The sequence below is a fragment of the Stegastes partitus genome, unplaced genomic scaffold, assembly GCF_000690725.1.
Source record: "Stegastes partitus isolate 25-593 unplaced genomic scaffold, Stegastes_partitus-1.0.2 Scaffold97, whole genome shotgun sequence".
NCBI classification, from domain to species: domain Eukaryota; kingdom Metazoa; phylum Chordata; class Actinopteri; family Pomacentridae; genus Stegastes; species Stegastes partitus.
This window is the reverse complement of record NW_007577828.1, coordinates 871,348-898,460: the sequence shown is the minus strand read 5'-3', so window position 1 is coordinate 898,460 and position 27,113 is coordinate 871,348. Positions and strand designations below refer to the sequence as shown.

General features: G+C 40.6%; 1 protein-coding gene and 1 pseudogene across 2 annotated transcripts; both read left to right on the top strand.

Annotated features, from left to right (window-relative positions):
* The first annotated feature begins 529 nt into the window (after positions 1-529).
* Positions 530-2,754, top strand: apoeb (apolipoprotein Eb). 2 transcript variants are annotated; one of them, XM_008277415.1, is made up of 5 exons: positions 530-617; positions 861-926; positions 1,012-1,165; positions 1,283-1,570; positions 1,659-2,754. In XM_008277415.1, exons 2-5 carry the CDS (start codon positions 884-886, stop codon positions 1,999-2,001), a joined length of 828 nt encoding a protein of 275 aa, XP_008275637.1. In that variant the 5' UTR covers positions 530-617; positions 861-883; the 3' UTR covers positions 2,002-2,754. The 2 variants fall into 2 exon arrangements, with proteins under 2 accessions (XP_008275637.1, XP_008275636.1); XM_008277414.1 differs by lacking the exon at positions 530-617 and having other exon boundaries at positions 830-926.
* A 17,057-nt stretch (positions 2,755-19,811) lies between these two features.
* On the top strand, positions 19,812-25,734 carry LOC103354141 (trypsinogen-like protein 3; annotated as a pseudogene).
* Positions 25,735-27,113: the final 1,379 nt, after the last annotated feature.

The following is a 27,113-nucleotide window of genomic DNA, read 5'->3' as shown; positions in this document are numbered from 1 at the left end:
TTTTTTCAGCTACAAGGTGAGAGAGTCCTAATTCAATGTTATCATGTAGAAAAAAGGGGATTTCTGCAGAGGACACACATGTCTGATACTAGATCATCAGCTGCTCATTGTTCCATTAAAAGCTGAATTGATGAAATAATACAACGATGTTTTTATCTTTCTTTCTTTTCTTTTTTTTTTTACTCTAAAAGACTGTATCCACAACTAGGTGTTAAAAAAAAGGGCGATCTTGTAACGGGATTTCTCAAGTTGCTCAAAAGGATAAAACAAAAACACGTGGATGTGGAAAAATAACATGAGAGGAAAAAAAACACGTATCATGACATTGGACGTGAAACTTTTACCCTATTTTTTTTTTTTCTTTCTCGTGACAGCCAGATTGCTCAATCATCTCCTCGAACTGTGCAAACCGGTGAGAACTTCGGACGCGGTGTTGGTGGCACGTTGCGTGGAGAAAAACAGGATTCTGTGCAGACAAATCATCATCGCCACGTGAACGCGCGCACAATCACTCCCCCCCTCCCGCGCGCCACCTCTCTCGTGCAACAGCAGCCTCCGGGACTATAAAGAGCAGCAGCCACCGTCCTGGGACTCACGGAGGAAACTCAACCTCTCAGGTGAGTGAACAGCAGCTCAGAGGAGCTCTTTCAATCGCAACTTTTAAATCTTATTTTGGTAAATTGTTTTTAAATGTGCTCTGTTATTTCTATATTTATACACATCAGGTCGTTTTTTTTTTGTTTTATGAAAATTGTGTTCATCTTAAAGCATGTTTAGGTTTTATCTTCTATTTTTTAAAAGTTGATTTCCATTATTTTGTCAATTTAAAATGCTCTGTATGTTTCCCATGTGTTTCTCAGGTGTATCTGTCTGTCTAACAACCATGAAGGCTGTAGGTCTGATCCTTGCTCTGTTCGTCGTCGCCGGTGAGTCCACTGCTGGTTTACGATCTGCCCATATCATGCTTTACTGGATGAGTGTTAACATATTTCTTTGTGCTGACCATCACAGGCTGCAACGCCCGTGTTGTGCGCCAGGCTGATGCCACCCCAGACCGCTGGGAGGACACCGTGACTCGTTTCTGGGAGTACGTCTCTGAGCTGAGCCAGAAAGCTGATGGAGTCGTGGATAACCTCAAGGCCTCCCAGATTAGCAGGGAGTTAGAGTATGTCAATTTACTGTTCGTTCGTCTTCTTTCTTTCCTTTCCTTAGTTCCACAGTTCCACATCCTTCTCCTGCATGCTTCTCACCCTCTCTCATGTCTTTGCTCCTCTGCCTCCAGCACTCTGATCACCGACACCATGGCCGAGCTCACAACCTACAGAGATGACATCCAGACCAAGCTGGCCCCCTACGCCGACACCTCCGCCGGCCAGCTGTCTCAGGACCTGCAGCTTCTGGCCAACAAACTGCAGAAGGACATGCTGGACGCCAAGGAGCGCAGCACTGAGTACATGGGTGAGCTCAAGACCATGATGGAGCAGAACACCGACGACGTCCGCAACCGCATCAACAACTACAGCCACAAGCTGAAGAAGCGCCTGAACAAAGACACCGAAGAGATCCGCAAGTAAGTTGGGACGGGGAGCATTCAGACTTGCAATTGGAGTTCCTCACTTTTATTTCTGTTAATGTGAAATGTCTTATTTTCATTTAAGCACCGTCGCCACTTACCTGGGCGAGCTGCAGTCCCGCACCTCCCAGAACCTGGAAACCATGAAGGGTCACGTTGAGCCCTACGTCTCACAGGCCAGCGACAGCGCCTCCAAGAAGCTGGGCGACATCTCCTCCCTGCTGAAGACCCAGGCCGAGGGTCTGGGACAGCAGCTCGAGGTCCAGGCCGAGGGCATCAAGACCCAGCTGGAGGCCACTGCCCAGGAGCTGCGCACATCTCTGGAGGGCAAGATTGATGAGCTGACAGACTTACTCTCCCCCTACGCCACCAACATCCGCAAGCAGATGGAGGACATCATCGAGAAGGTCAAGGAGACCACCGCCTAAAGAATGACTCTGGGGGGTTTGTTAAGGGTTGTAGATGGTTGGTGGTAGTAGAAGAAAGAATGCATAGACCACTAAATTCTGTATACCCTGGTAAAGAAAAAACAAAAAAAAAGGAGTTGAGAGTTACTGATAATCTCCACATTGTATGCTCTAATGTTCAGGATGGGAGGGTTGACTGGAGGAACAGGGGAAGACGGGTTTTCTTCTTCTTCTGCGTCGTCACCCTTTCGACTCTCTTGATCACTGAACACAAGCACCGCAGTTTAAACACAACCATCAAAAACGAGACAATTATTTGTAATATGCTTCGCTTTTCTACTTTGAATAAACTGTTCTATCAATCTATACCCACAACGCTCGAGTCAAGTCTTCCACTTTGGGTGCAGATGTATACCTGCTGAGTTTTAAGGGATTCCAGCATCAAACACGAGTGTCTCTCATTTCAATAAACGCACTGAATGACGATCAAAAGACGGGGTCACGTACAGCAAAGCGTCTGCTGGTTTCTACTAGAGGTGATGCCGAACCATTTTTTGTTCTTTGTTGTGCTTCACGGAGAAGAAGTGAAATGTTAAAAAAAACGACTACACAACAAAAAATGACAATCAGTGAGTAAAGTGTGATGCTGCCTGTCTGTTCTTCACAAGTGTCCCTTGTGTTTCACATGTTGTACGCCCACCATGCTGCTCTCCGTAAGTGCGCTGCCAGTGTGCTGAACGGTGCTGAGTGAATAAAAACAAAACCTAGAAAAGATTTTCCACTGTTTGTTTCTTTATTAGGCAATTAAAGAGTGATCTATTAGGTTCAGTTATGGTTCTGGGTGGAGACTTCATGAAGCTGGCGGTGATCCACTATTACACTTTATGGGGCAAATAAGCTTTAAAAAAATGTCATAATAATCCCCAGGAGAATGCCAGACTTTCACCAGGTGGTAATCATACTGAGCATTTAAACACTTAGATTACACCAGTGTTTCAATGCTGCACATTCACTCGACATGTCCCTACATTTGGCAGTGGTTGCATAAGGCTACTGGGGGGGTAATTACGTAATTGCAACCGTAAAGCAGCGGAGCCGAGGTTCTCCTGGGTGCTCCAGTTTCCTCCCACTCACCTATTGGGTTACTTGACAACTGTAAATTGCCCATAGGTGTAAAACACAAAGCATGAAGGGGGTGTCTGTCTCTACTTGTCCACTCTGTGATTGGAAAGGTGACCTCTCCCCGACGTGCCCGACCTCTCAAAGGCTCAAGCTACGGACCCCCACCATTCTCACCAATTGTGAGGCTCTAGCTAACCGTAAAAGGATATGTTTAAAACAGCAAAGTTTGCCTTTTTTTTCTTTTTGCTTCTCGTGCCTGTACTCCACCCCAATCCTCTGTATTTCTCTGTTTATTCTCCACACACATCCACCCTCCACATCCCTCAGCCTAATGTTTTTCTAGTCCAGACTTGTTAAGATCTGCTTCCAGATTCCTTTGTCTTGATCCCAGCAGGTATTTGGGAACATTCTGTGCCACAGATTGAATGATCTTTATGGTGACACTGTGCCATTTCTGCCTTAATCTTGACTTCAATCATATTATAAAGCCATGCATTTGTATGTTCACGTGTCAACAGTTAGAAATTATGCAAAATGACTGTTTGTTGGTTGTGAACTCAGCACATACAGGCATACAAACTTTGTTTTTTTCCCTGCCATTAGACCCCTTTACACAGTTATTCTTGTCTGCCTCTAAACTGTTACCCATTAAATGAAGGCACACACCATAAATAAAGAGTGAACTGGTTAACTTTCTATTTGAAGATACATTTTCTCAAAACAGAAACTTAATTCAACCACTTGTTTGATTGGAGCCACACAACCAAAAGCAAAATTATCATTTTTAAGTTACCGGATTGCTTCACATCTGGTCCCTTCTAAGAGAAAAAGATGGCCATGACTTGACTTATACTCAGATCACTCTCCCAATCAAGAAACCTAAAAAAAAAAAGCTTATCAAACACAGCAGGATCTTCTCTTTGAAGTTCAGCACAGAGGCCAGTAGAGGACACCATTTGTCCCCTGTTCATCTTCTCTCCTCTGACCCCTCCACTTGAATGCACTCTGCACAAAGATCCAGCTGTGTTTTCTTTATTGGAACAGTAAGTAAACTATATTTGACTGGTAAAGAAACACATACTGTGCTCCAAGAACAGAGCACATATCTGAGGCTGATTGTAAGTTTGCAGCTGGGAACTGCTGAACAATCACTTGAGGTGTGCACAATTAAGATAAAATGAGATGTTAGACATGTCATGGTCTGACAATGCGATGCAGAGTGGTTTAAAAGAAATGAAGTTGTTGTTACCAGACTTGTCCTACATTAATAATGATTTGAATCTAACTGGAGACCTTTGTTATGTCTCTTACTGTCCACACATTTCAAAAAATGCTCCCAAAACAACAACTTATTGTTCAACATATGGCAAAAAAGACATAGTTTATTGTACATCTGTATGTATTTGATAGATGTGCATGAGCTATTTCGTTTCTCCATAAAAACCTCCTTGGTTTATGCACAAACATGTTTGCCATTTCTATCTGTGTTAAAGGGCATTGCATGTAAAGCGAAAGAATGACTAACTGTATGACTCCGTGTTTATCCGCTATTAAATCACCTGTTTCGGGAACCAGTGTTTATTTTGAAACCGACAAGTGAAACTCCTACAGTACACTATCAGTTGTGTAAAACGGACCAGTCATGGATGGTGAAAACAGGAAAACCACAAGCATCCTGCAAGCTCAGCACTTCTGCGCCGTCTGCTCCTATAGGGTGTCTGCGCTCAGAGCACTGCCCAGCAACAACAACGGGGAAAAAAAAAAAGCAAAAAAATTAGGAAAAAAAATCCCAGCAACTTAGCAGGTGCTAGCTAGCTCATGACTGCTAGTAACCCCTCCAACGTCTCCCCTGCAGTGATTTTACCTCCTTTTACAACCCCCCCTTCCTCCTCTTCCTCCATCCTCCCCATCCCCTTCAGAGCTGGCACACAACATCAGTCACCACAGGGGCCTTGGCCAAACACAAAACAGCCTTTCTGTAAGCTTGTTATTGCAAATTGGGAGCACGCAAGACATGCTCTTTCACGCCCTATGCCTCCTACAATTATTCAAGAGGAGTTTATATGCACGCAAGCTCAAGCTCATACATAAACTCACTGGCCACTTCATTACAAAAGAGATGGAGATTTAGTCTTTCGGAGGTAATGTGCGAGCGCTGAGGAATGTGAAGGCTCATTTAACTCGATTGTAGGCTATTCATCATAACAATAGCGACTTATAGGCCAAGTCATCAGCAACGAATGGACATTTGGCCTTTCGGAGCAGACTGCTTGGTGTGAAAACAGATAAGTTCAGCAGTGATGAGGTCTTTAAATTGTCAAACGCAGACTTCCTGGTGCTTAGTCAGGTCATAGTTGTAATGAAGGTTTACTGAAGTTCATCCAACTGCACTGTTTTGTTTTTTTGTTGCATGCTAGAAGATGTACCAGAGTTTTTTTTTTTTCTCCTCACTTCTCTTTTTGAGAAACCGAAGGTCAGACATCAGATGAAATTCTAAATAAAGTGGCAAATGGAAAACTACACCAAATAAGAAAGGGAAGTTTCAGAAAAGTGCACAGAATGAAACTGACTTTTGCCTCCAAAACAGAACACACAAGGCGACATTTTGAAATGTAGGTCTTGTGGTTTAAGGGATAATATTTAATCAGCAAAGTTTAAAACATTACATTAATTAAAAGACAATATGAAAATGTAGCATTAGTTAAAAGAAGGGGAGATTTTTATAAATGATGCAACACTTTGGTTGTTATGAAGAGCTTTTCTCATATTTCACATACAGAACTGTTACGCTTATTAATGCAACTACCCAGCAGCATTCGTTCCATCTAATATAACAGCACAGCACCATTGCTTCATACATCAATGATAGTGACTGAATTATGGATTAATATAACACCAGCCATCATGCAGTACAGTGCAGGACTTTACCTCGTCATGAAGCACTTCTATTGTGATAATTACCCTTTTATTGAAGTCGTGCATCCAGATACTTGTCCCACTATTACATAAGTATGAGGTCTGCGAGATATCAAACCCACTAAATGAATGCACAATGGAAACCAAAGAATTACAAACAAGCAAAAGAAAAGCTCACGTAATTTTACATACAATCTGCTTTATATTGGGAGAAAAGAAAAAAACAGTTCGAGCTGTCAAATCCAATCCAGTCTCACCAATGAACACTAAAACCTTGATAAGAAATTATCATTACATGTAAAGTTGCTCCACTCTATATCAATTCTTGGCCAACGCGTCAGGTCCAAAGGAGCTTCCAAATAGCTTAGGTTGATTAATTTTATCGAGGGCGAACTATGTTCTTCTGCATCACATGTGATTAATTATGATGTTGCTGGGGGACAAACTCTGAACCCTAAGAGAAGCATATCCCTAAACATAATCAGATTTCACACTAATTCTCTTCAGTGTGGCCTTTGCCTGTCTTTAGCTGGTTAGAATGCTCATCCACAGGTGGTGACTTTTGATTTCTCTCGTCTCTGTGCTGCAAATCACACATTTTTAAATCTTAGTGGGATTTGGGAATTTACTGTACAGCAGGTGTTGTTTTTATTTATTTATTTTTTTGATTGCTCGCATTGGTGTCTTTATCCTGATCAGCATCTTTTAATGGAATTTTATTGTGCTGGTCAATAAAAGGGGCAGTGACACGCCAAGGTCACCACGTGTACATGTTGATCTAAGTCTGGTGTTGTGCGTCACGGTCCCAACAGCCTTATAAAGAGGAACACACAAAGGAGCTCAAAGGCACTCGATTTTTCTACTCTGAGACGAGCAAAAAAAACACAACAGGTATGTTTTGTATTTTACCACTTCTAAAAAAAAAACATGTCATGCCACTGTTTTTTAAAGGATACAGACGCAGAAATGTAACTTAATAACCAGGAGCATCAATATATTCTCAAATAGCCTTGCTGTCTGAAAGTTGTACTGTGATCTAAATGTTTCTTATTATTGTCGAACTTAGTAACCACAAACCACAGGAATCTGAATGTAGATGAAGTGGATAGGACGTGTTAATGGTTCATGTAATGGATGTAAAGGGAGCTGTCCAGTCGCTGTGGTGCTGACATATGATGGCGCTACTATAAAAGAAAGAAAACCAATAATGCTCATCTTCTGCCTTTTTGGTCATTGAGCAACTTGTGCGCAACAGTGGGAGAAGAAAAAAACCATCTGTCTCTGCTCTTCCTCAGTAACCAAGATGAGACTGTACCTCGCGGTTGCCGTGCTGCTGCTGGCTTTGGTCGCATACACAGGTAGGTGTTGCGTTCGTCAGGACTTTTAAAACTTCCCCGCTGCGTCTTCCCACCCTCCTCCCCCCAACCCTCTTTGCATGTTGCGTAAATCGTCTTGGTTTGTCGCTTTCATGTGCAGAGGCTCAGGATGACACCTTCTCCAAATTTACCGAGCACCTGACCGACGCGGGGAGGAAGCTGCAAGAGGGCGCCACGAACACGTACGAGAAGATCCGTAACAGCGACGCCGTCAACAACATGGGGTAGGCGCACGCACGCACGACATGGAACTTTACGCAGATGATCGCATGGACTCTATGACTGTCTAACGTGCGATTATTCTCCTCAGGGATTTTTTCAACGGCCTGATTGCCAAAGTGAAGAGTCTGGGGGATTCTACCAACTAGAGGAGTAGCTATGTCCCTGTTTCCAGCCTGAACCTGCCCTCCACCCTCACCTCCGACCTCTCCTCCGTTCATGTTGGGAGGCTGATATGTGGGACAGGACACACTGTTCTGCACCCTGACCAGGCTGAATGGTTGCATTGCCTCTCTGCAAAGTTGTTTGTTTTGGGTGTATTCTTCCTGTGCCTAAAATGTGAAAAAAAGTACAATAAAAACATCAAAAGTATTTTTATTATAAATTCTTTGTCATCATCTCTATTTCTTCCATGCAAAAGAAAAATAATATTGTCTGTACTAAACTACAGCATTTTGGAAAGAGCCTGTTGAATATGTTTGATATAAATAAATGAACCGCACAGCTTCCATATGTGTTACACAAAGCACCACAATTAACTTCCTTTTGAGTTGTTTTAAATGATACTAAATATGTCTTCTTCACTTAATGAAAGGAAGCAGCTTGACGTCACTGGTTTATAACAGATGAAACCATCTATGCCATGATGAAACTTAAATGACGAGCAAAAATACTTTTACTTTCTACTTTTCGTATTTTGAACATATTTCTTGAATGATGTCCCACAAAAGCCAGAGATTACCACATAAATAAATCAACAAATAAATAAAGTCGTAGGTCAAAGTATGTGTTTGTGCAGTCTCTCCGTTGCACAAAAGTCGTAATTCCTAGTTTTAAATTATCAGGAAATTTAAAAATATATTTTTTTAAATGTGTGCTTTATTTAATATTTGATAGCCGACCTCTACAATATCAAAAAGCCGAGCAATACTGTAAATAAAGTGGCAAATCCAGGGGCTGTGGTCAAATGATTATTTTATTCTATACGTTCAACATCATACAAAAGGACAGGAAATGGGACCACTTTGATCACAGACGAGCAAACAGCATCGAACAGATAATATTTGTGTCAATAGTTGGTTCCAAAGGGCAAGTGCCAGCATGGCCGCGTTTCTGTCATTTCACAATTGCTGGTATAAAGTCACTGTTTATGATGTGTTAATAATTCACCAGTTATCCCAGTTCACTGAAATGGGTTCCTGTGAAGAGAACAGAGGTAAGAGGTCAACAGCTGGTGCACAGAGGTCACGGGTGAGTATCACATTGCATCCGCTGTCTGGGCCGAAATTAACTTGGATTAACTTCCACTTTGAGTTCAAGATGTCAGTTTTGTATTATTTCTTGACTAAAGTGCAAGAGACACTTGTTGGATTTTGAGTGACATCTGCTTCCTGTGGGGAACAAACTGTGGACAACATGAACAAATTAGATAAAAGTAGTACATTTTGTCTGTTGGCTTGTTTTGGCAATAACAAAGCAAGAAGGGGGCTACATCACAGAGGTGAACCACTTTTAACAAAACTGAACATCATCATTTTCTTGTCATCAGGATGTATTTATTATTTATTGTACAGCTGTTATATTAGACAACATTAGGTCTCTCTTGAGAATGAGACACTGTGTCTCGATGAAATTACCTGCATAAATAATGGTTGAAGTTCGGTGCATCTCACTACCTGTCAATTATTAAAATGATAACAAATACAGTTTGTGAGGATGCTGTGATTTCAGGGACACACACAACTTTGTAGCACAGTCCAGATGATAACAACCCAAACAATTTAAAAACAAAGCAATCAAAATCCTCATCCAGTCTGTTTCTGGAGATCAGGTTTGGTTTAGTGAGGAAATCCAGCCTCAACATTAGTGCTGAGCTGTTCCCAAACAGAACGAGCAGCAAGAACAGACCACTGACAAGATTTCATGGATTTTGTGGTGGACTCTGGCCACAGAACTGCTTTGCTTGCCTGAAAATCCTTATCTGTTTGAAACTCTCACCCCCTCATCTTTACTGAAACCCATATCTCTGCAGCTGGAACGGAGACTTTGACTGCCGTGTACACAAATCAGCACCCAGATATCCAAAACCAAAGGGCGTTTGGACAGTTATTGAACTTAGCAAATGTTGATTTTGAAAAGATATCAAGAGTTCAGGATCTGCAGATGTACAACGCAGTGTGTCCAAACTAAAAACAATATTCAGATTGGTATCGAGCGAATATTTGAATGGGAAAAGAAACTACATCACAAATCACAACTGTCTTTGAAAACCAGATGTTCCCTCAAGGTCCATGTCGGAAATCTTGTCTTTGTACATTTTCTGTCAGCTATGTGCACAGTCTGTGTGAGAGAAAGTAGATCTCTACTTTGGCGTTTGTTAGTTTTAGTCAAGATCTGTCGCTTTGCTCTTACTCAGTAGTTTGGCATCAAACAAAGCAAGAAAAAAAAAACAACAACCCGATGAGTGATCATTCGATGGGGAACATCGCACACTGACTGTTGCAATAATCAAACACAAATAAAGTTGCACGTCAACACTTGTTTCATTAACTTCTGTTTGCCAGAGCCACACCAAATGGTAAAAACACTCTTTGACTCTCTGTTTTTATGTGATTTCAAATGCAAGTTTAATTTTGGTATAGGTGAGTGTATTAGATCATTTTTTACTGTTTTATAAAAATGTGATGTAAACATGTTGTTCTTTAGACATCTAACTTGAACAGCAAATGGATTGTGTTTACAGACAGTTTAGCATTACGTTTTATGACAAGCAAGCCACTTAAAGCACTCGTTTTTATTCTCATTTTGATAATGCAAAGCATAGCTCGATCCTTTGCTGTAGCTGTCTGACAAGCTTGTCACTTTTGGCCCAGAAACCTGTCCCAGTGCACCCACAGTGTCTCTAGGAATGCTGGTGGAGAAGTATTTCTAAATCCACTCCGCTGATCAATGAGTGCAGCTCATTCATAAAAGCATTCTGAACTTATTTCTAAGTGATTGCCAGTTGCAAGAACTGTCAAAAATATTGTTTTTGTGTGCACAGCTGCAAACATTTGTTGTTGTTTGTGTGTGCATACTTGTGCCTCACAGGGTGGCCAAAGTTAAAATCCAGGATTTGGGGGGAAGCTGCACTAGGATTAGTTGGTGCTTACTCTGAAGAGCGTATCCAACTGGAGACTGACAGCTATGCTGAATGGGCCTCCAGTATCAAACCATCACGGCTGGAGAAGATTCAGTAAATAGTTAACAACTACACACAGTTTAAAGCAACTAATCCAGCTGAGCAACTTAACCAAACCAAAGAAAAGGTGACAATAAAACAGACGTCTCAATGTTTCACTGAGCTTTGCTGAACATGTAGAATAAAGAAAAAATAAATAAATAAAATAAAAAATGGGGGGGAGGTTAGATTTAGTTCTGCAAGAATAAAATTTTTCACAGTGGCACTTGGTGGGGCCATCGAGTCTGCCTTTTAGGAGAAATCAAGAGTTAAACAGTTGAACAATGAAAGAAAAAGACACCTGGGTAGAGACACAGAAAGAATAAAGGAGAACATTTAAAAGATAATGTAGATTAAAAGGTATCCCCTTGCACGCAGTGTGTCTCAGGGTATGGAGGTGAAAGGTGAGGGCACACATTGCTCGGGTGTCTAGACAGGTCCTGGCTGACTGGCCCGCTGACCACTGATCTCTGTCTCAGCAGACAGTATGCTGTTAAAGAAATGCCGATTAGCAGAAGCTTATCTAGTCAACAATATCGTTTGTTACAGCAGGTAGCAACACATAAGGTGTTTTAAAAGTGTTTTGCCATATGAGCCTCGACTATGACAACATGCACGCCTTATGACATTTTTGCAAACACAAACATTTTTGAGTATCAGGAGGGCTCCGAGTGCATCTTGCCATATGAAGACAGATAAACTTTCATTTCGGGGTCATTGCATAAGCACTAAGTCATATTTCCACACACTTTCCTTTTTTTTTTTTTTTTTTAAAAGAATATCATGTACACTGGACTTTGTTAAGGTGAAAGTGTGTGTGTCCATGTGTATGCAAGCATGTGTGTAGGTGTGTGTATGCTCATCAAATGACGTTTGTTTGCAGTCCCCCCCTATATCATCCTGTCCAGATGTGAGCTCCCAGTTACAGACAACTCGCTTTCAGAGAAGACTGTCACTTACTTCTTGGATCTGTACATCCAACACAACAGCAGGTACTTTTCTCTTCTTTTCTTACTGCAGCAGCCGTCACGGCTTCTCTTCTAAAGCTACTTCTGAATAGATATCACTGAAACGTGCTTTTTATTATAACATCCAGGTATTTCATTTTTGCTCGCAGTGTCTGCAATTTAACCAACTTGCTTGTGATTTTTCAAGGGTTAAAATGCCAAGTGTGCAGAGGAATTCACTAAATGGAGAGTCTGATCTTGTGTTTGTTTTTTTCTTTCGTTTCAGAGATGAATACAAAATATGTCTTGGCACTGATCCTCGCTCTGCAGGGTAAGGCAACATATCAATACAGTATGAACAACTGCTGCATTTGATTTTTGTATTGTGAGTTTTTTTTTTAAAGCTTAAATGTTATGTAACCATTATTTTAAAAAAAAGGAAATTACTACTCAAATCACAGAACACTTAACTGATTTAAAATGTGATTTTTTGTTAAAAAAAATTAAAAATAATAATAATAATTGTGCCTGCATCTCTTGGTATAAAACATGTTTCAATACATATGCTTTAATGGACACTGTTGCATGGCTGACTCCTACACTGCTTTATTTGTGGTTGACATACAGGATGAATGCTCATTTTTAAACTGCACCCAGCTGCAGTAGCAGACACGCTGTCGGCACTGAACACTGGTCTTAGAGATCTTATTTTGAACATGCAAAATACATAAAGTAACATTTAGGTTTATCTCTTTTTTTTTTTTTTTTTTTTTTTTTACTTTAGGCATGCTGATTTAGTCTGGTTTAATTTATTCATTGCATATGTCTGTGTCACTGGTTTTAAAATAAAAGTCCAACCCTTCTTTTTTCACTGCAGTCTCCATGAGCCTGTGTGAAATCAGAGAACCATCGCAGGAGGTCGTTGACAGATACAACGACCTGAAAGCTACGTTCATGAAGAGGTTGATGAATGCCATGGAAAAGGTACAAGCTGCTGCAGCCCCTCACATTGACACCGTTCGTGGTGCAACTGGTGCCAACGTCGGAGCCCTGCAGGAAAGGGAAGAGTATAAAGCTTTCGTCCAGGTTGCTAAGTAAGTATTCATTGAGAATTATTCTCCCAGCTGAAGAGCCTAATTCACTGTAAAACATTACCACTACATATTTATATTTCACATTTTCTAGTGATGATATAACAAAAGAAAAGAAATGTATTTTGTGATAATGAGCCAGATAATGAATCTTTTAACCTTTTTCAACAAAATAGTAATTAAAAAAAAAAATGTGTCATCCTTCTTTTGTGCAGCAACGTGATGGCTGAAGGGGGTCCATATGTGGACAGAGCCCGCTCAGCATTGCTGGGGGCATACGAAGAGTATATACGTCCGACATTTCAACAGCACATGAACGACGGCATCGAAATTGCCAAGGCCTATTTGGACAAAGTCATGCCCGCCCAATAGAGCTAAACTGCTGTCAGAAACCTGTAATTTGATTCAAGCTTATAGAAACAACACCCGTTTAGGCCTATAGGAGAGCGATGCACAATGCAAATGCAAAACTATTTGCTTCTTTTGAAGTCCTTGCCAAGTCGTGCAGAGTGATGAGCATGGCGAACATGTCAACACCACCTTTGCAAATTGTGCATGTACAGAATTTTGTGTTTGATAACTAACCAAAGTCTGCCTGTAATGTGTGTGTGTGTATGAGTGTCCTTGAATAAAATGAACTGAAAACTACTCGAAGCTTGTTTCTTCATCGAGGTTTACGTACTATTAAAGGTTGACATCCACAGTTCGTATAATGATAATTCTGGTTACAACAAAATGTAAAACTCTAGAGTTGCACATTTATTTAAATTATGCCACAACAAACTGCACATCTTCTGCTATGACACGAATTAAGATCACTTAGTTAAACATTATGGGACTGTTTTTTGTTTTGTTTTTTTCTTTTTGAGCACACTCAGTGGCCACGTTAATAAAACGGTCATGTAATCCAAGAACTAGCAAGAAGTTTATTTTGCCATCTCGAGCCTAAATAGAACTCTTAGATTTCAGGCTCTAGTTACAACTTGTGCCACAAATGATGAAAGATAAACAACTGCATCCTGCTAAATCCTGCTTTTATTACTCCTGAAGGAATATTTGCTTGAAGCGAAGGTGTTGCAGACAACTTAGCTTCTGAGTGCTGACACAGTGATCCCAGATTTATTTCTTGGAATAATGGCTCACTGGATTGTGTTTAATGACTGATGGCCACGAGGAGGGTGTGTACGTTTAGAAATAGATATTGGTAAGGGTAACTTTTTTTTTCATCTCTTTACTCGGTGATTGTTCAACACATGACATCGAAGACATCCGAGAAGTAACAGATGATCATGTCGCTGTGGCGTTGACAGCGCCTTGATGTAGCTTATTGCCGACTTAAACTCCAGCACCGGCCGAGCAGAGCCAAGTCCAACTGAATCAGCTGGACCGAACCAAAGCTCTCCGACGCTCTCTGGTCTTACTGCTTAGCCACAGCTGTTCTCCAACTGACCTGCGTTCTTGGGTCACAAGCGACGTGACATGTGAGGCTGGATCACGTGATCGGCTGTTGGGTTGTTTGTTTAGACCTCGATCGAGTCATTACGGAGAAAAACACACAACTCAAGATCAAAACTGTTTGGTCACTTTGTAATTATGCCCAATGAATAATACACAATAACTGGGACGTTCAAACACTTTCTGTGCTACAATCTGATGATAACACAATAAAAAAAAAAATGTCCTTAAGTAAGAGAAGAAGCTCTCATGAAGTATTATAAAGTACTGGTCGCAGTCGGTGCTTTTTAAGATGTTCAAGGTTCTCTTTTCTTCGGCTTAAAAACAAATGTGTTATTGTTGTTGACGAACCCATGCGGAATGGCGTTCACCAAATGTTCTGCCTTTAGCAAGCAACAAACATTTACAATGATTAACTAGAGTCAAAATATTTGCTATCAATATATAACCACAGCTTCAAGGATAAAAACACCCCAAAAAAATAAATAAAATCAAAGGTCAAAATAATTTGGTGTGGGTGATAAAACGCTAAATATGAATTATTTCTACAAAAGAAGAAGGAAAGTCGCAGTAGGGCGACATTAACAACATCAAAATGTCTTGTTCTTTCAATGTCACTTGAAATCGAATCACAAAGCAATCATTTCTGACGGGAAATGCCGTGCTAGCATGTCCGATGAGAATACTGATGAGCAGAAGGTGTCGAGGAATCCACTCGTCCATAGATAAAGAAACAGAGGGCCTCTTTTATCTCTATATTAAGATTTGTAATAAAGTCGTGGAACAATAAATCCAGTTGCCAGTTTCATAACCTGAATCGGCGCAGATGACGTGTTCAGCACACTCTAGACTCAGGACCACCTTGACAGGACTTAGGACTGTCGTAGTGTGGCGTGAACGCGTTAGCCTCGTTATGCAAGTAATCAGTGCTTCCTTTAAGGAGGTTGCGAACAGGGCGAGACGTGAGAGCCTACTGACCTTATCAATGGAACATGACTGATTGTGGCGTGTTCAGGATCAGGGTGACGTACAGAGCTGGTGGGGAAATGATCCCCCCCCCACCCATGACTCTATGAAATGATTAGTTTGATGATTTTTATTTTTTTCTTAAACCCCCCAAACCTTGTGTTGACATAGTCACAACGCTTTGCTTTATCAAGACACAGTGGTCCACTACTCCAGCAAACACACATGAGACAGCGGAGGAGGTTTATCTTCCACAGAGTGCACTTTGACTCTGAGAGCAACAAGTCAACACCTTTACACTCCTATATAAACAGGTCGGGCCAGCGGTGCCGCTTACTCTGTTTTCTTTTCACCGTTTCTGCAGAGGAATACAGTGAGTACTGACACTTTTGCTTCATTAGTGAATGGATTAAATGGATTGTGTTTGATAAGACTGGAAGATAATAGCTTCTTATAGGGGGGGGATATAAACTTTATGCTCAACAGCATGGCAAATAAGGAAATGTTTTGACCTGTATGTCAGAAGAAAAATTCATACATAGAAAGACAATATCACACAAAATACATCAGCCATACATGAGGCGGGAAATCTATGACAATGTCTCACCCTAGTGGATGAAGCGGGGGAAGCTTTACGTGTCTCATTATTCTCTCTCTTCATTTATAGATACCTGAAACCATGAATAAGCTACTGGTCATTTCTGTGCTTGTTACACTTCTTGCACTCAGTAAGTGTGTTTTCAGAAAGTTCAACCCTTCATATATTTTAAATAATTAGAATAATTCAGTGAAACCTATAAAAAGATTGTTTACAAATCAATGAAAGACATGATTGATTTCTAAAGGTTTGTTCTGAGCTAAAAACAGACTTATTACTTACAGATTAGTTGTGTTAAGATCACAAATTGATTAAAAAAAAAAGAATGTGTTTGAATGTGCTGCTTTTTAGCAGATGTGTATTAAAGTTTGTGAATTCAACTCTTTGAAATAATCTTCTATATATTACTCAGTTAAAGAAAATGTATACAAAACAAACAACGAAAAGTTTTAATTGTGATATTTGTGTTAAGTCTGGTTGTGTACGTGTGTTTTGAAGAGTACACACACGTAAAAGCTGTGGTAGATCATTGATGTCACTTGTTTTGAGAAGGGGGAAAGTCCTTTATCTTCTCCCTGCTCTTTTTTTTTAGACAAGGGACACGTCTTGTGCTGCTTTACAATTTCATGTCTAAAGTATTTTGTGTAATGTTTCCTGTTGAGGTGTTCACTGAATATGCAGTCATCTTCAAATGTATTCATACCCTCCCATTAAAGAAGGAAAAAAACCCAGCTGTAACTGAAATAAGTTGAAATTGACAAAAGTAATAATAAATAAAGACATTGCTTTTGAATTGTGGTTCAACAGAAATATTAAAAAACAAACAAACAATCAAACAAAAATAAAAGCAAAGTGCTCTGATTTGTCCTGGACAGTTTTTTTTTTATTGTTATTATTTTTTTAATTATTATTTCCAACCATAATTCAAAAGCAACGTCTTATTTCACTAAATTATAATTTAGCAAATTTTTATTTATTCTTACTTTTTAGTTATATGAGTGACTATTGTGAATTTTGCCTTTTCTTTAATAGAAGGGTATGAAAACATTGGAGGACGACTGTGCATGACTACATCTGAACTCCTCTGACCTGTTTTTGTGCAGACGCTGAAGGCTTCCGTGTGCTGAGGCAGGCCGAAGAGAAGCCGGGCTCTCTGGAAAGGGTCACAGGCGCCATAAAGTCCTACTACGACACCGCCGTCAACACCGTCAGTGACGGAATTGAGAACATCAAGGGACTTAAACTGGAGGAGAGAGCATCGTAAGAGATTTTAAATGCAGATTCTTTAATGCGGTATAAACAACAACAACAACAACAAATGTCAGAATTCATGTTTAAAGCTCCTTCTTTTCTGTGTGTTGTCTGCAGGAATCTGTACACTGATTTTACCACAGTTGTGGGCACCTACTTTGGCATTGCAAAGGACCAGATTGTCCACTTTTATGACTCCCAGTAATGAAAGAAAAAAAAAAAACATATTCCCAATGGCCGCTGCTACCTTTACTGACAGCATAAGAACCATCAGCCTCCCCTCAAAAGGACGAGACGTCATTTGACATTCTGAACTTGGTCATATTTCACCACCACCAAACCTCAAAACCTCAGACAGTGTCTTCAAAAAACAAGAAAGAAAAAAGAAACGGACACGGTGCTCTTATTGGCCCTTCCTTGGGTCACTGCAGATGACGACAACCTCTGACCGTGAACAGTGACCCTTCGAAAAGACAATTGACAGCTTGCACGGAGGAACCTGGACGGTAAAAATTTGCACAAGAGCAGGAGCGCAGAGTATCCCATCATGCACCGTTTAATTTCTCCACGGGTGTCGCAGTTCGAAAACAATCAGATATGAAAATAAATGATTTAAAGACGTAACACCACCTGCTGTTGTTGACTCTAATGGCTATGGCACCTTTGGATACATTAGAATATTCATGTCATATCTTCAAATAAAATATTTATACTAAAAACAACAAACCTGGTGTCTCCGTTTGATGCAAGATAATTTAGCGTCTGATATAGTAAATTGTGCGCATTGCTGCTGTCTGTGTGAGTCCTGTGTCTTCTTTCCTCTCACTGACGCAGTGGATCATGTGTTTTTGTCTGTATGAATCCACAATGAGGCACAAGACTTTTATCAGCTGAGGCAGCACCAGAACAGAGGCCTCTGTTGTAATTAATAATAGATGAAAAGAAACATGTGAAAATGTGATCGCAGAGAAACTGATGGGGAAGAATAAACAACAAAGACTACAGAGATGGTTTTATGGACAAGCAGTGATGCAAGAGTGTTGTGATTTTTAATTGATGCATAAATCAACAACACGTGTCCTCTTGTGAAACTACAACCCAAACAAATGAAAGAGATGAAATTGCTTTTGGGCATCATTTTGTGTAGCTGTTGCGAAAGATGTAGAGCCAAAGAGGACAAAATACACGTGCGTGAAAACCTTGAGGACTACAGTCTTCTAATAGCACCACTGCTGCCGTTGTTATAAGAGTTTGGTGGATTTTCATCTTTATTTAGAGCTATCAGATTCCTACAGATGAATGCATTGTGGGCTTCCACATCAACAAGGTGCTGTGAAGTGAGTTTATGCATTATAACTGCTGGTGTTAGGAAGGGGGTGGTTACTACGTGTTAGGCAAAACAGATTGTCACGGCTCTCAGATGAATGAACCCACATTGCATTTCAGTGCGCCTCCTTTCATGAGGAAAGCTAAATCTTTCAGGTATAACTGAATTATTTACAGCTCTATTAAAATCCTCTTGTCAAACACAATAAACAATAAATATTCCACTTGGCGCGTGGATAAATCTTCCTCGATCTAACCGTTGAAAACATGCAGTGATGAACAGGCGTTGGGTGGAGATGGCAAGCAGATATCAAACAGTCTCACGTGTCAGTGCTTACAGATGCAGCTGAATCAAAGGCAGACTATATCACTGAATATTCATGTTTTCGCATCTCCTGTTCTCTTTCTTAGTGTTCATAGATTTGTGGTTATGTCTATGTCGTAATTTTCAAGCTGTCATTTGTTTTCACTCTTATTTTTCTTGCGTCACATGTGGTATTGACATAGTGGGTGTCACTGAACACCTCATAACATCCATCCATCGATCCATTATTGATACACCGCTTAATCCTCACTAGGGTTGTGGGGAGGCTGGAGTCTATCCCAGCTGACTTAGGGTGAAGGCAGGGGACACCCTGGACAGGTCACCAGTCTATCACAGGGCTACACTTAGAGACAGACAACCAAGCACACTCACATTCACACCTACGGACAATTTAGAATCACCAATTAACTTCAACATGTTTTTGGATTGTGTGGGAGGAAGCCGGAGAACCCGGAGAGAACCCACACTGCACGGGGAGAACATGCAAACTCCACACAGAAAGATCCTGGGTGTCCTCACCGAGATGTGAACTAGCGATCTTCTAGCTGCGAGGCAACGGTGCTGACCACTGATCCACCTCGCAGCCCCACCTCATAACATATACAAAATAAATAAAGCAACAGCTGAGAAAAAAAAAAAAAAAACAATATAGAAAATATTATTCACTCCAAGGCGGTTCTGTTTTTGAACATGCTGGTTGGCCTGGAGTCTTTCTGGATGCAGTTTGCATGTTCTCCCTCTGGATTTCTCACAGAATACATACATTATGATTCTACATTTGCTGTAAGCATGAATTCTAGCATGCATGCTTGTCTCTCTTTATGTTGTGATGGACTGGTAAACCTGTCCAACCTTGTCCCATCGGCTGGGTCAGGACCCAGCCCCCAGCAACACTCAAGGCAACAAAGCACATACAGCTGGATGGGTATGAATATAGAGGATGAGTGGATTAATCAATACTCAATTTTAGCATTCATTTGGGAAAAACATGTTTCTACAGACTCAAAAAGAGCGAGAATATGACTGGTAGATATTTTGGTTTCCCTCAAGCACATTCCAAGTTGTGCAATATTTCAAGCCTTTAAATTGCATCATGACATTATAAAATATTAACTGTATAAACAGAAATGGGAATCATGCCTCCAATCTTATCTTTTTTTTGTTTACTTTTTTCTGTAGTGCTGCAAAAGTTTTGTCAATTACTCTATGCCACCGCCGTCTATTTTAGAGTGCAAAGACTAACCATAAAAAATGGTTTTAATAAAGCCCACTAAGCCACAAGAATCTGCGTGGCGCTGTAGGTCTTTGCTGGTCTTCACACTATGAACAAAACTGCAAAAACTGTCACTGGATTATGTTTAAACGAGATACAGCAGATTTTTCATAACTGATTATCCTTTTGGTTTTCAGAAAAGGAAAGAAACGAAGTGGTCACTCTGTAGAAACGCATCGTTGAACCAAAGGTGTTGAAGTTTTCTCTAATAAGGTTATTGTAAAGGCTACGGCCGGATGGGAAATGATGCTGAAATGTGATAAAGTGTTCTGTTCCTCCCACTGTCCTCTAATAAGCCTGCAGGTATAAAGAGGAAACACTGATCAAAGCGCCTACATAAGAGGTTGGAGCTACAGAAGACGGCTACGTAAACAGCATACAGCATGAAGCTTCTCCTTCTAGTGTTGGGGCTTGCAGGCAGAGCTTTACCGTGCTGTGACTGAAAGAAAAGAAGTGAATATTAGAATAGCAACTTGCAGTCTCTCTTTGATCTTGTTGTGTTACAGGAGCATTTCCCCTGGAGGACAACAAGGTCTGCCAGCCCCACTCCAGACCCTGGCAGGTCTATGGTGGAGGGGTATACTGCAGCGGGGCTCTTAATGATGGATAGTGGAACTTCCTTCCAGTGTGCACCCAAGTAGGTATGAGTGAACAACTGCATCAAATCATGGCTCAGGTGGTAGGGCCGGTTGTCCTCCACTTACAAGGTTGGTGGTTCGATCCCCTCCACAGTCGAAGTGTCCTTGGGCAAGACACTGAACCCGAAGTTGCTGTGAATGGATGAATGAGAAACACATTGTAAAGCGCTTAGGATAAAGGCTCTATATAAGTGCAGAGCATTTAGCAAATCAAAACCTGCTGTTGAATTAAATCATCACATGTTGTCTTGTCAAAAAAAAGTGGCATTCATTTGGTTTGGATTCCCCAAAATACCAGCAATAAAAACTCACTTGGGCTTGAGTCAACCTGGCTGAGGTGCTTAATATATGAAAAGGTCGTTTGCAAAAACAGACAACTCCAGGAAACGTATTATTTTGTTGTTTGCTTGAGATAATCCAACTAAAGTTGAGTGGATTCAACTCAGTAGAAATGACAAAAATAGAGATAACTTAAGTTTGATTGTTATTGTCTCAGGTAGACGATGGAAAAGTGGGTTTTCTGAAGGTTTGTGAAGATGGAGTTATCTGTTTTTGCAAATGAACCCTTCATGTTTTCTTCCAGTTCAAGCAAGTATTATTTAAATCTACCGTTGTTGGGCTTAATTCAACTGCTGCTCTGTTCTACACGGTGGTGCAGGAGGTTAGCATTGTCACCCTCGCTGCTGCCAATATCCAGCTAATGGTTGGTTGATGCCTTTTTGTGCAGAGGTTGGATGTTCTGCCCCTTTCTACAGGAGCATCCACGTGCTCCGGCTTCCTCCAACAGTCCAAAACGATATAAAAACATAGTAGGTTAATTGATGATTCTAAATTGGTCTGAACGTTTTGTAACCCAATTAGCTACTGTTGTCAGCTTTGTAATTTTTGCTTTTCTTGATAGCCGGTATTAGAAAGACCTATTATTTTTGACAGTTCTTTCCTAATTGATTCAACCTAATTAAACCACATCCATCAACCTGCTGTTCACGTCTGATTAAGGCTTACCCTTCCTCTGTCATTGTTTCTGCAGTGTGCCTAGCCTAACAAATACAGTCCCGCTTCTGTCCTTTGCAGACCCTACAGCACGACTGCATCGCTTGGGGAACATGACAACAGTGTGGAGGAGGAGCACAGAGCAGCACATTCATATTGCTGATTTGTCACAGCCCCTACCGGTCACCTCCCCACAGCCTCACCCAGTAGATCAGCCCACTCCTCTGCCCCGCCGCTGCCCACAGCCTGAGGAGACCTGTTATGTCAGTGGCTGGGGCGCCACCATCCCAAATCAATGTAAGTGGATTTAAAGGTGTTACAGTGGCTTTTACACCTCATTAACTTGTCACCACACTAGAATTTAGTATAACTGCAGGATAAGCCAGTGTACGTTAATCCACTCCTCAAATATTCCCTGTTGCACAAGATTTACTTCAGCTTTCCGTTACATAGTAGCTAAAGGCCCCTGAAGTTCCAATTAGACACAAACATTTCTTGTGATTCTGGGGAAATATGCTTTTTCACTTTCTTGCTGAGAGTTAGATAAGAACTACTGATAAAATAAACACCATATAACAATATAATAAGCGACCAAATCCTTTGGACTGAGCCGTGGTTGAAATCTTGCCCCTTGTGTCAAGTCGAAGCGAATTAGCTGCTGACTGTAGTTTCACCTTCAGTGTTAAGACATGAGAGAGATTTCAATCTTTTCTTCTGTGTCTTTCATTTGTAAAACCATGTTTGAAATCCTGTATAGTTAATGGATTAATTTATCAGTGCTTTGTTCCCATTTATTATCCGCTAACACTCTACATTAGTGCACTCTGCAGTAAAGTCTCTGATTGGTACAACTGGTTAAAAAAAAAAAAAAAAAAAGCAACCAAGCCACCAGCATCTTAAATTTGGGCAAGCACACTCACATGCTTGTTTAAAAGATTTAGACTGAAAGACTGATACCACTCTCATTTTTGTCCATTCACTATGAAACTGCATTCAGCAGTCAGTTATTATGATTTACTGTAGAATCTGGACACAGATGGAAATAGTGGCTTCATGACAAAATCTAGCTTCCAGCAGATCTAAAGCTTCATAATTAAAGATGCTGTTTTGCATTTATTTAATCCATACAGAAACCAAAGCCTAAAAAAATAACAGTTTTTACAGTCGTGATGTGTAGGATTGTTTGTTGAGCCCTTTCCAGACATAATATTAATGGATTCATCAGTCTGTTAAAGTAATGGGATTCTGTCATTTACATTAATGTTTCTCACAGCTTAATTCAGACATACCCACCACGGTGATGAAGAATGCTTCGGTGCACATACGATGTTTGTTATTCATGCAAGACTGGACAGTACTGCAAATGATATGCAACATATGTTAATGCAATGGCAAACATAAGCCCACATCTAAACTAAGCTTATCAAGCTTTCCAAATAACTAATGGCCTAGTTTGTTAATGACTTCCATAACCACTGAGAATTTTGTCCATGTGTGATGATAATTTAACTACAACTTTACCAACAGTACAATAAAACTATTCCTGTGTTGGAGCTCAGGACTCATCTTTAGGATGTTCACTATGCAGGTGGCCCAGTTGGTAGAACTGTTGCCTCGCATGCAAGAAGGTCGGCGCGTCCCAGTGAGGACATCCAGGATCGTTCTGCGTTGAGTTTGCATGTTCTCCCCTTCTCCGGGTTCTCCAGCTTCCTCCCACACAGTCCAAAAATATGTTGAGGTTAATTAGTGATTCTAAATTGTCCATAGGTGTGAATGTGAGTGTGCTTGGTTGTCTGTCTCTAAGTGTAGCCCTGTGATAGACTGGTGACCTGTCCAGAGTGTCCCTACCTTCACCCTGAGTCGGCTGGGATAGACTCCAGCCCCCCACAACCCCACTGAGGATTAAGCAGAGTATAGATAATGGATGGATGGATTTGCCAAAAGTAAAATAAAACTATTCCTGTGGTGGAGCTCAGGACTCAACTTAAGGATGTTCATGATGCAATAAAATGTTTAACTGCCACTGATAAACTGTGGATCTGTGTGGGACAGCTCAACCTGTGTAAAGTAAAGAAAAGTCCACAGTGTTACTTGCTGTTAGATTCTGACCTGGACTTATTCTGTCCTCATGTCAGGCATAATGTATAATTATAACTAAATAACAAAGTCACCGGTTCTGTTGTTCTGTTATTCAACATGTATAAATGTGAGCAACTCTCTTGCATAGGGTTGCATTGTACAGTACGATCCAGAGGACAGACTAGTATGTTACAGAGCGCACAGTTTGTGCTCCCAACTGACAACATCACACTATTTAGGCTACACCATGACATTTTCATAAAGTTAAAACATTACTGTGATGAAAAGAGAGACTAACAACTTAGTATAATGGTACTCCAAATAATGTTTTTTTTTTTTTGACAAAATCTCTACCATTAGCTCAGGTTCAGTTTGCTGCTTCCAGCTGTTTGGAGGAATCTTTCCCCTAATTATTTTAGTTTTTACACACCTGCAGCATCAAACAGCCACAGGATCCATAAATGACTCCAAAGCAAGAGAGTTTCACACATTTCCAAACAACAACAATAACTTTATTAATTACTTATAATTACAAATTATCCTTGACGTGGAGACAGGATCAGTGAGGATCTAACTGCATGTAACACTGCTACAGACGTGTGAGCTGCCACACACACAGAGTCATGGCTCGTAAGAAACCGTAAATCATCACCTGAGCGCCACCACAGCTCTGGGGATGTTTTTATTTCAATGCTGGTGAAGTAGTGCGTAGATTATCATCACGCATGGGCAGAATTTTCAGTGATTAGGGAAGCTGTAAATAAACTAGGCTATTAGTTATTTGGACAGTTTGATAAGCTTGCTATTTGCTTGGATGTAGTTGTTTACCTGCTATTGCATTATTACGAAGCACACATCGCTCGCTGCATCGTCCAATCTTGTGTGTGCCGTGGCTCTCTTCATCCCTGTGGTGTCTGAATGACAGAATGCTGTTACCTTAGTGACTAAGGTGCTCATTCAGACATGAAGCCAACGTGTTCAATTGTCGTCAAGTTAACAGAAAGGAGTGCATCAGGCAGGGTGGCCTCCTGGAGTCTCATAGTCACTTTGAAGGCCTTTTTTTCATCTACTGAAATCAAATGCAACTGCAGTTTTCCGGGTGAATGACGTCTGCCTTAATACTGGTTGTTTCCTAAATGCATCTTAGTAATTTGACTCCAAACAGAAAGCAGCAGCAACCCCTTGACGGCACTTACCAGAAACATGGGCTTAATCTACAGACTGCAGCTCCGATACTTTTATGTTGTGACCATGACTCAGGGATATGTTAGATTCATTAGCAGGTAGGAATGATAGAAAGCCTCATCAGCATTCTGGTCATTGCAGCTCTAACAAGGCATGAACATTCTATTTTAATTCTTTAATCAGAGGAATTTAATAGCTTGCCAAAATGCCCAGTCAGTGATCAGGACTAATTAAAAGAGGTAGACCTTGAAAATAGTATTTACTCAAGGTTCAGACCTTATGTTAGAGTGCAAGAAGAGGCACTGCATGAAAATGGGAAGTAATCCATAGACCCCCTGAGTAGAAGGAAAGAAAAAAGTCAGAGACTGACAAGTGAAAGTACGGATTACATCCAAACTACTAAACTTTGTCGTCAAAGAATTAGAGTAACAACCTACCTTCTTCCTCTTTGAAACTGATGGGAATACTCATGTCGTTGATGATCAGACTTGCATGAACACTTTCCCTGAGTTCTGGAGGCCAGGTATGAACTGTTCTGGTCAAGCAGACACAGATGACTGCACGGTGAGCATGAACACAAGCCAGAGAAACTGCATTTTCTTTTGTTGTGCCACTGAATCTACTTTGTCATTGGTGTCTCTGTCCCGTCATCCTTCCTGTGTCATTGCATTTTCGATGTAAGTCTTGTATTCTCTCCAGAATGACAGTGGCAGCGTGATGAAGTGCGATGGCCAGCTGCAAGGTGTGCAATGGTACAGACAGCAGCCCAGCTGACCCCATCGTCGACACCAAGCTGTGCAAGTACAATGACTGGATCAGCAGCGAGATGGACCGGTACTCAGCTGCTCTGCCAGTGGAAACCATTCCAGGGATGAGGACATGAGGCTGTAGAGAGATACATTTATCCACAGATAAAATGGAAACACTATTATAAACTCCAAGCCACTTTGGGCTAAGATTAGCAATTGACCTTCTTTCAGTACAGCTATTGTGCTTCAGTTGTACTTATATAATATATATAATATATTACACGAGCTAAGACTCTCACGTACAGCTTATATCAAGCAATGCAACCTTTATCCGACCTCATGCATTTAGACAAAACAAAACTAATAAATGTGTAAAACATCTGTTATATATTCATGTGTTCATATTTTAGTCACAAGTCTGAAAACATCCTTTACTTGTTTTTCCTTGGTAGAGTTTCCACAGCTGGCTATTAACTCCTGCTACCCAGCTCAGCTTTAGTCCACTACAGATCACAACTTTACACATGTTTGGACGTTACTAACATTATTTTGTAAAATGAAAATCTGTGAGTCAAGATGATGCTTTGACAATAATTATAAATTGTTCTGAAAGTGGCTTTAATCAATATTTTTTTATTCTAACAAAAGATCAAATGACTTTGTTTCACAAGAGTTTGCTCAGAGTCACACAGAGAATTATCACCATGAGCACCTCTTAGGCTCAGTGGAGAACTTTGCCTCTTTTAGCTCAAACTTTTTACAGCCCCAAAACATTTACATTTTAATTCGCATTGCCGTTGTTTTAAACTGCAGCTGTTCAGCAAAAAGGATCTCATCAACCCACTGTGCTTTACTCAGCCAGCACCAAACTACAGGCAGACACATTTTCTTTAAGAACTGAAAGATGAGGTAGCGTTATTTACATTGAGCAGAAACACAGTTATATGTAATTTATAATGTAGTTTCACATGCTGGGTGTGTGCCCAATAGGGCAAAAAGATCAATTAGTGCAGGTTTTAATAATTTGGAACCTAATTTGTTTGTAATTTTAAGTAGCTTGATTAAGAAAGATAATGTCAGTAACAGAAAGCTGTGCACCTGCCATTTTGTAAATAATGTTATTTTGCAATGGAACTCTTAATTTTAAATCAAACAGACTGAGCTTAGAAATTAGAATTTAACATCATGTCATGCAAATGCAGTCAAAGGATAATAACAGCCATGACCACTAGATGGGGGTAAAGCCCAATAATACAGACAGGGAGAGAGACACAGGCAGAAAGCGAGTGAGAGAGAAAGACAAAGAGAGAGAGAGAGAGCTCACAGTGTGGACAGGTGACCTAAATCTTACATTCTTTCCGTGATTTCAGTCTCAGCTCTGTTCTGAGATCTAAGCTCGGACGT

Coding starts and splice junctions, on each gene's coding strand:
- apoeb (XM_008277414.1), top strand. CDS start 830: ATGCTCTGTATGTTTCCCATGTGTTTCTCAGGTGTATCTGTCTGTCTA. Junction 1,166..1,282: donor CAGATTAGCAGGGAGTTAGA/GTATGTCAATTT, acceptor CTCTGCCTCCAG/CACTCTGATCACCGACACCA. Junction 1,571..1,658: donor GACACCGAAGAGATCCGCAA/GTAAGTTGGGAC, acceptor TTTTCATTTAAG/CACCGTCGCCACTTACCTGG.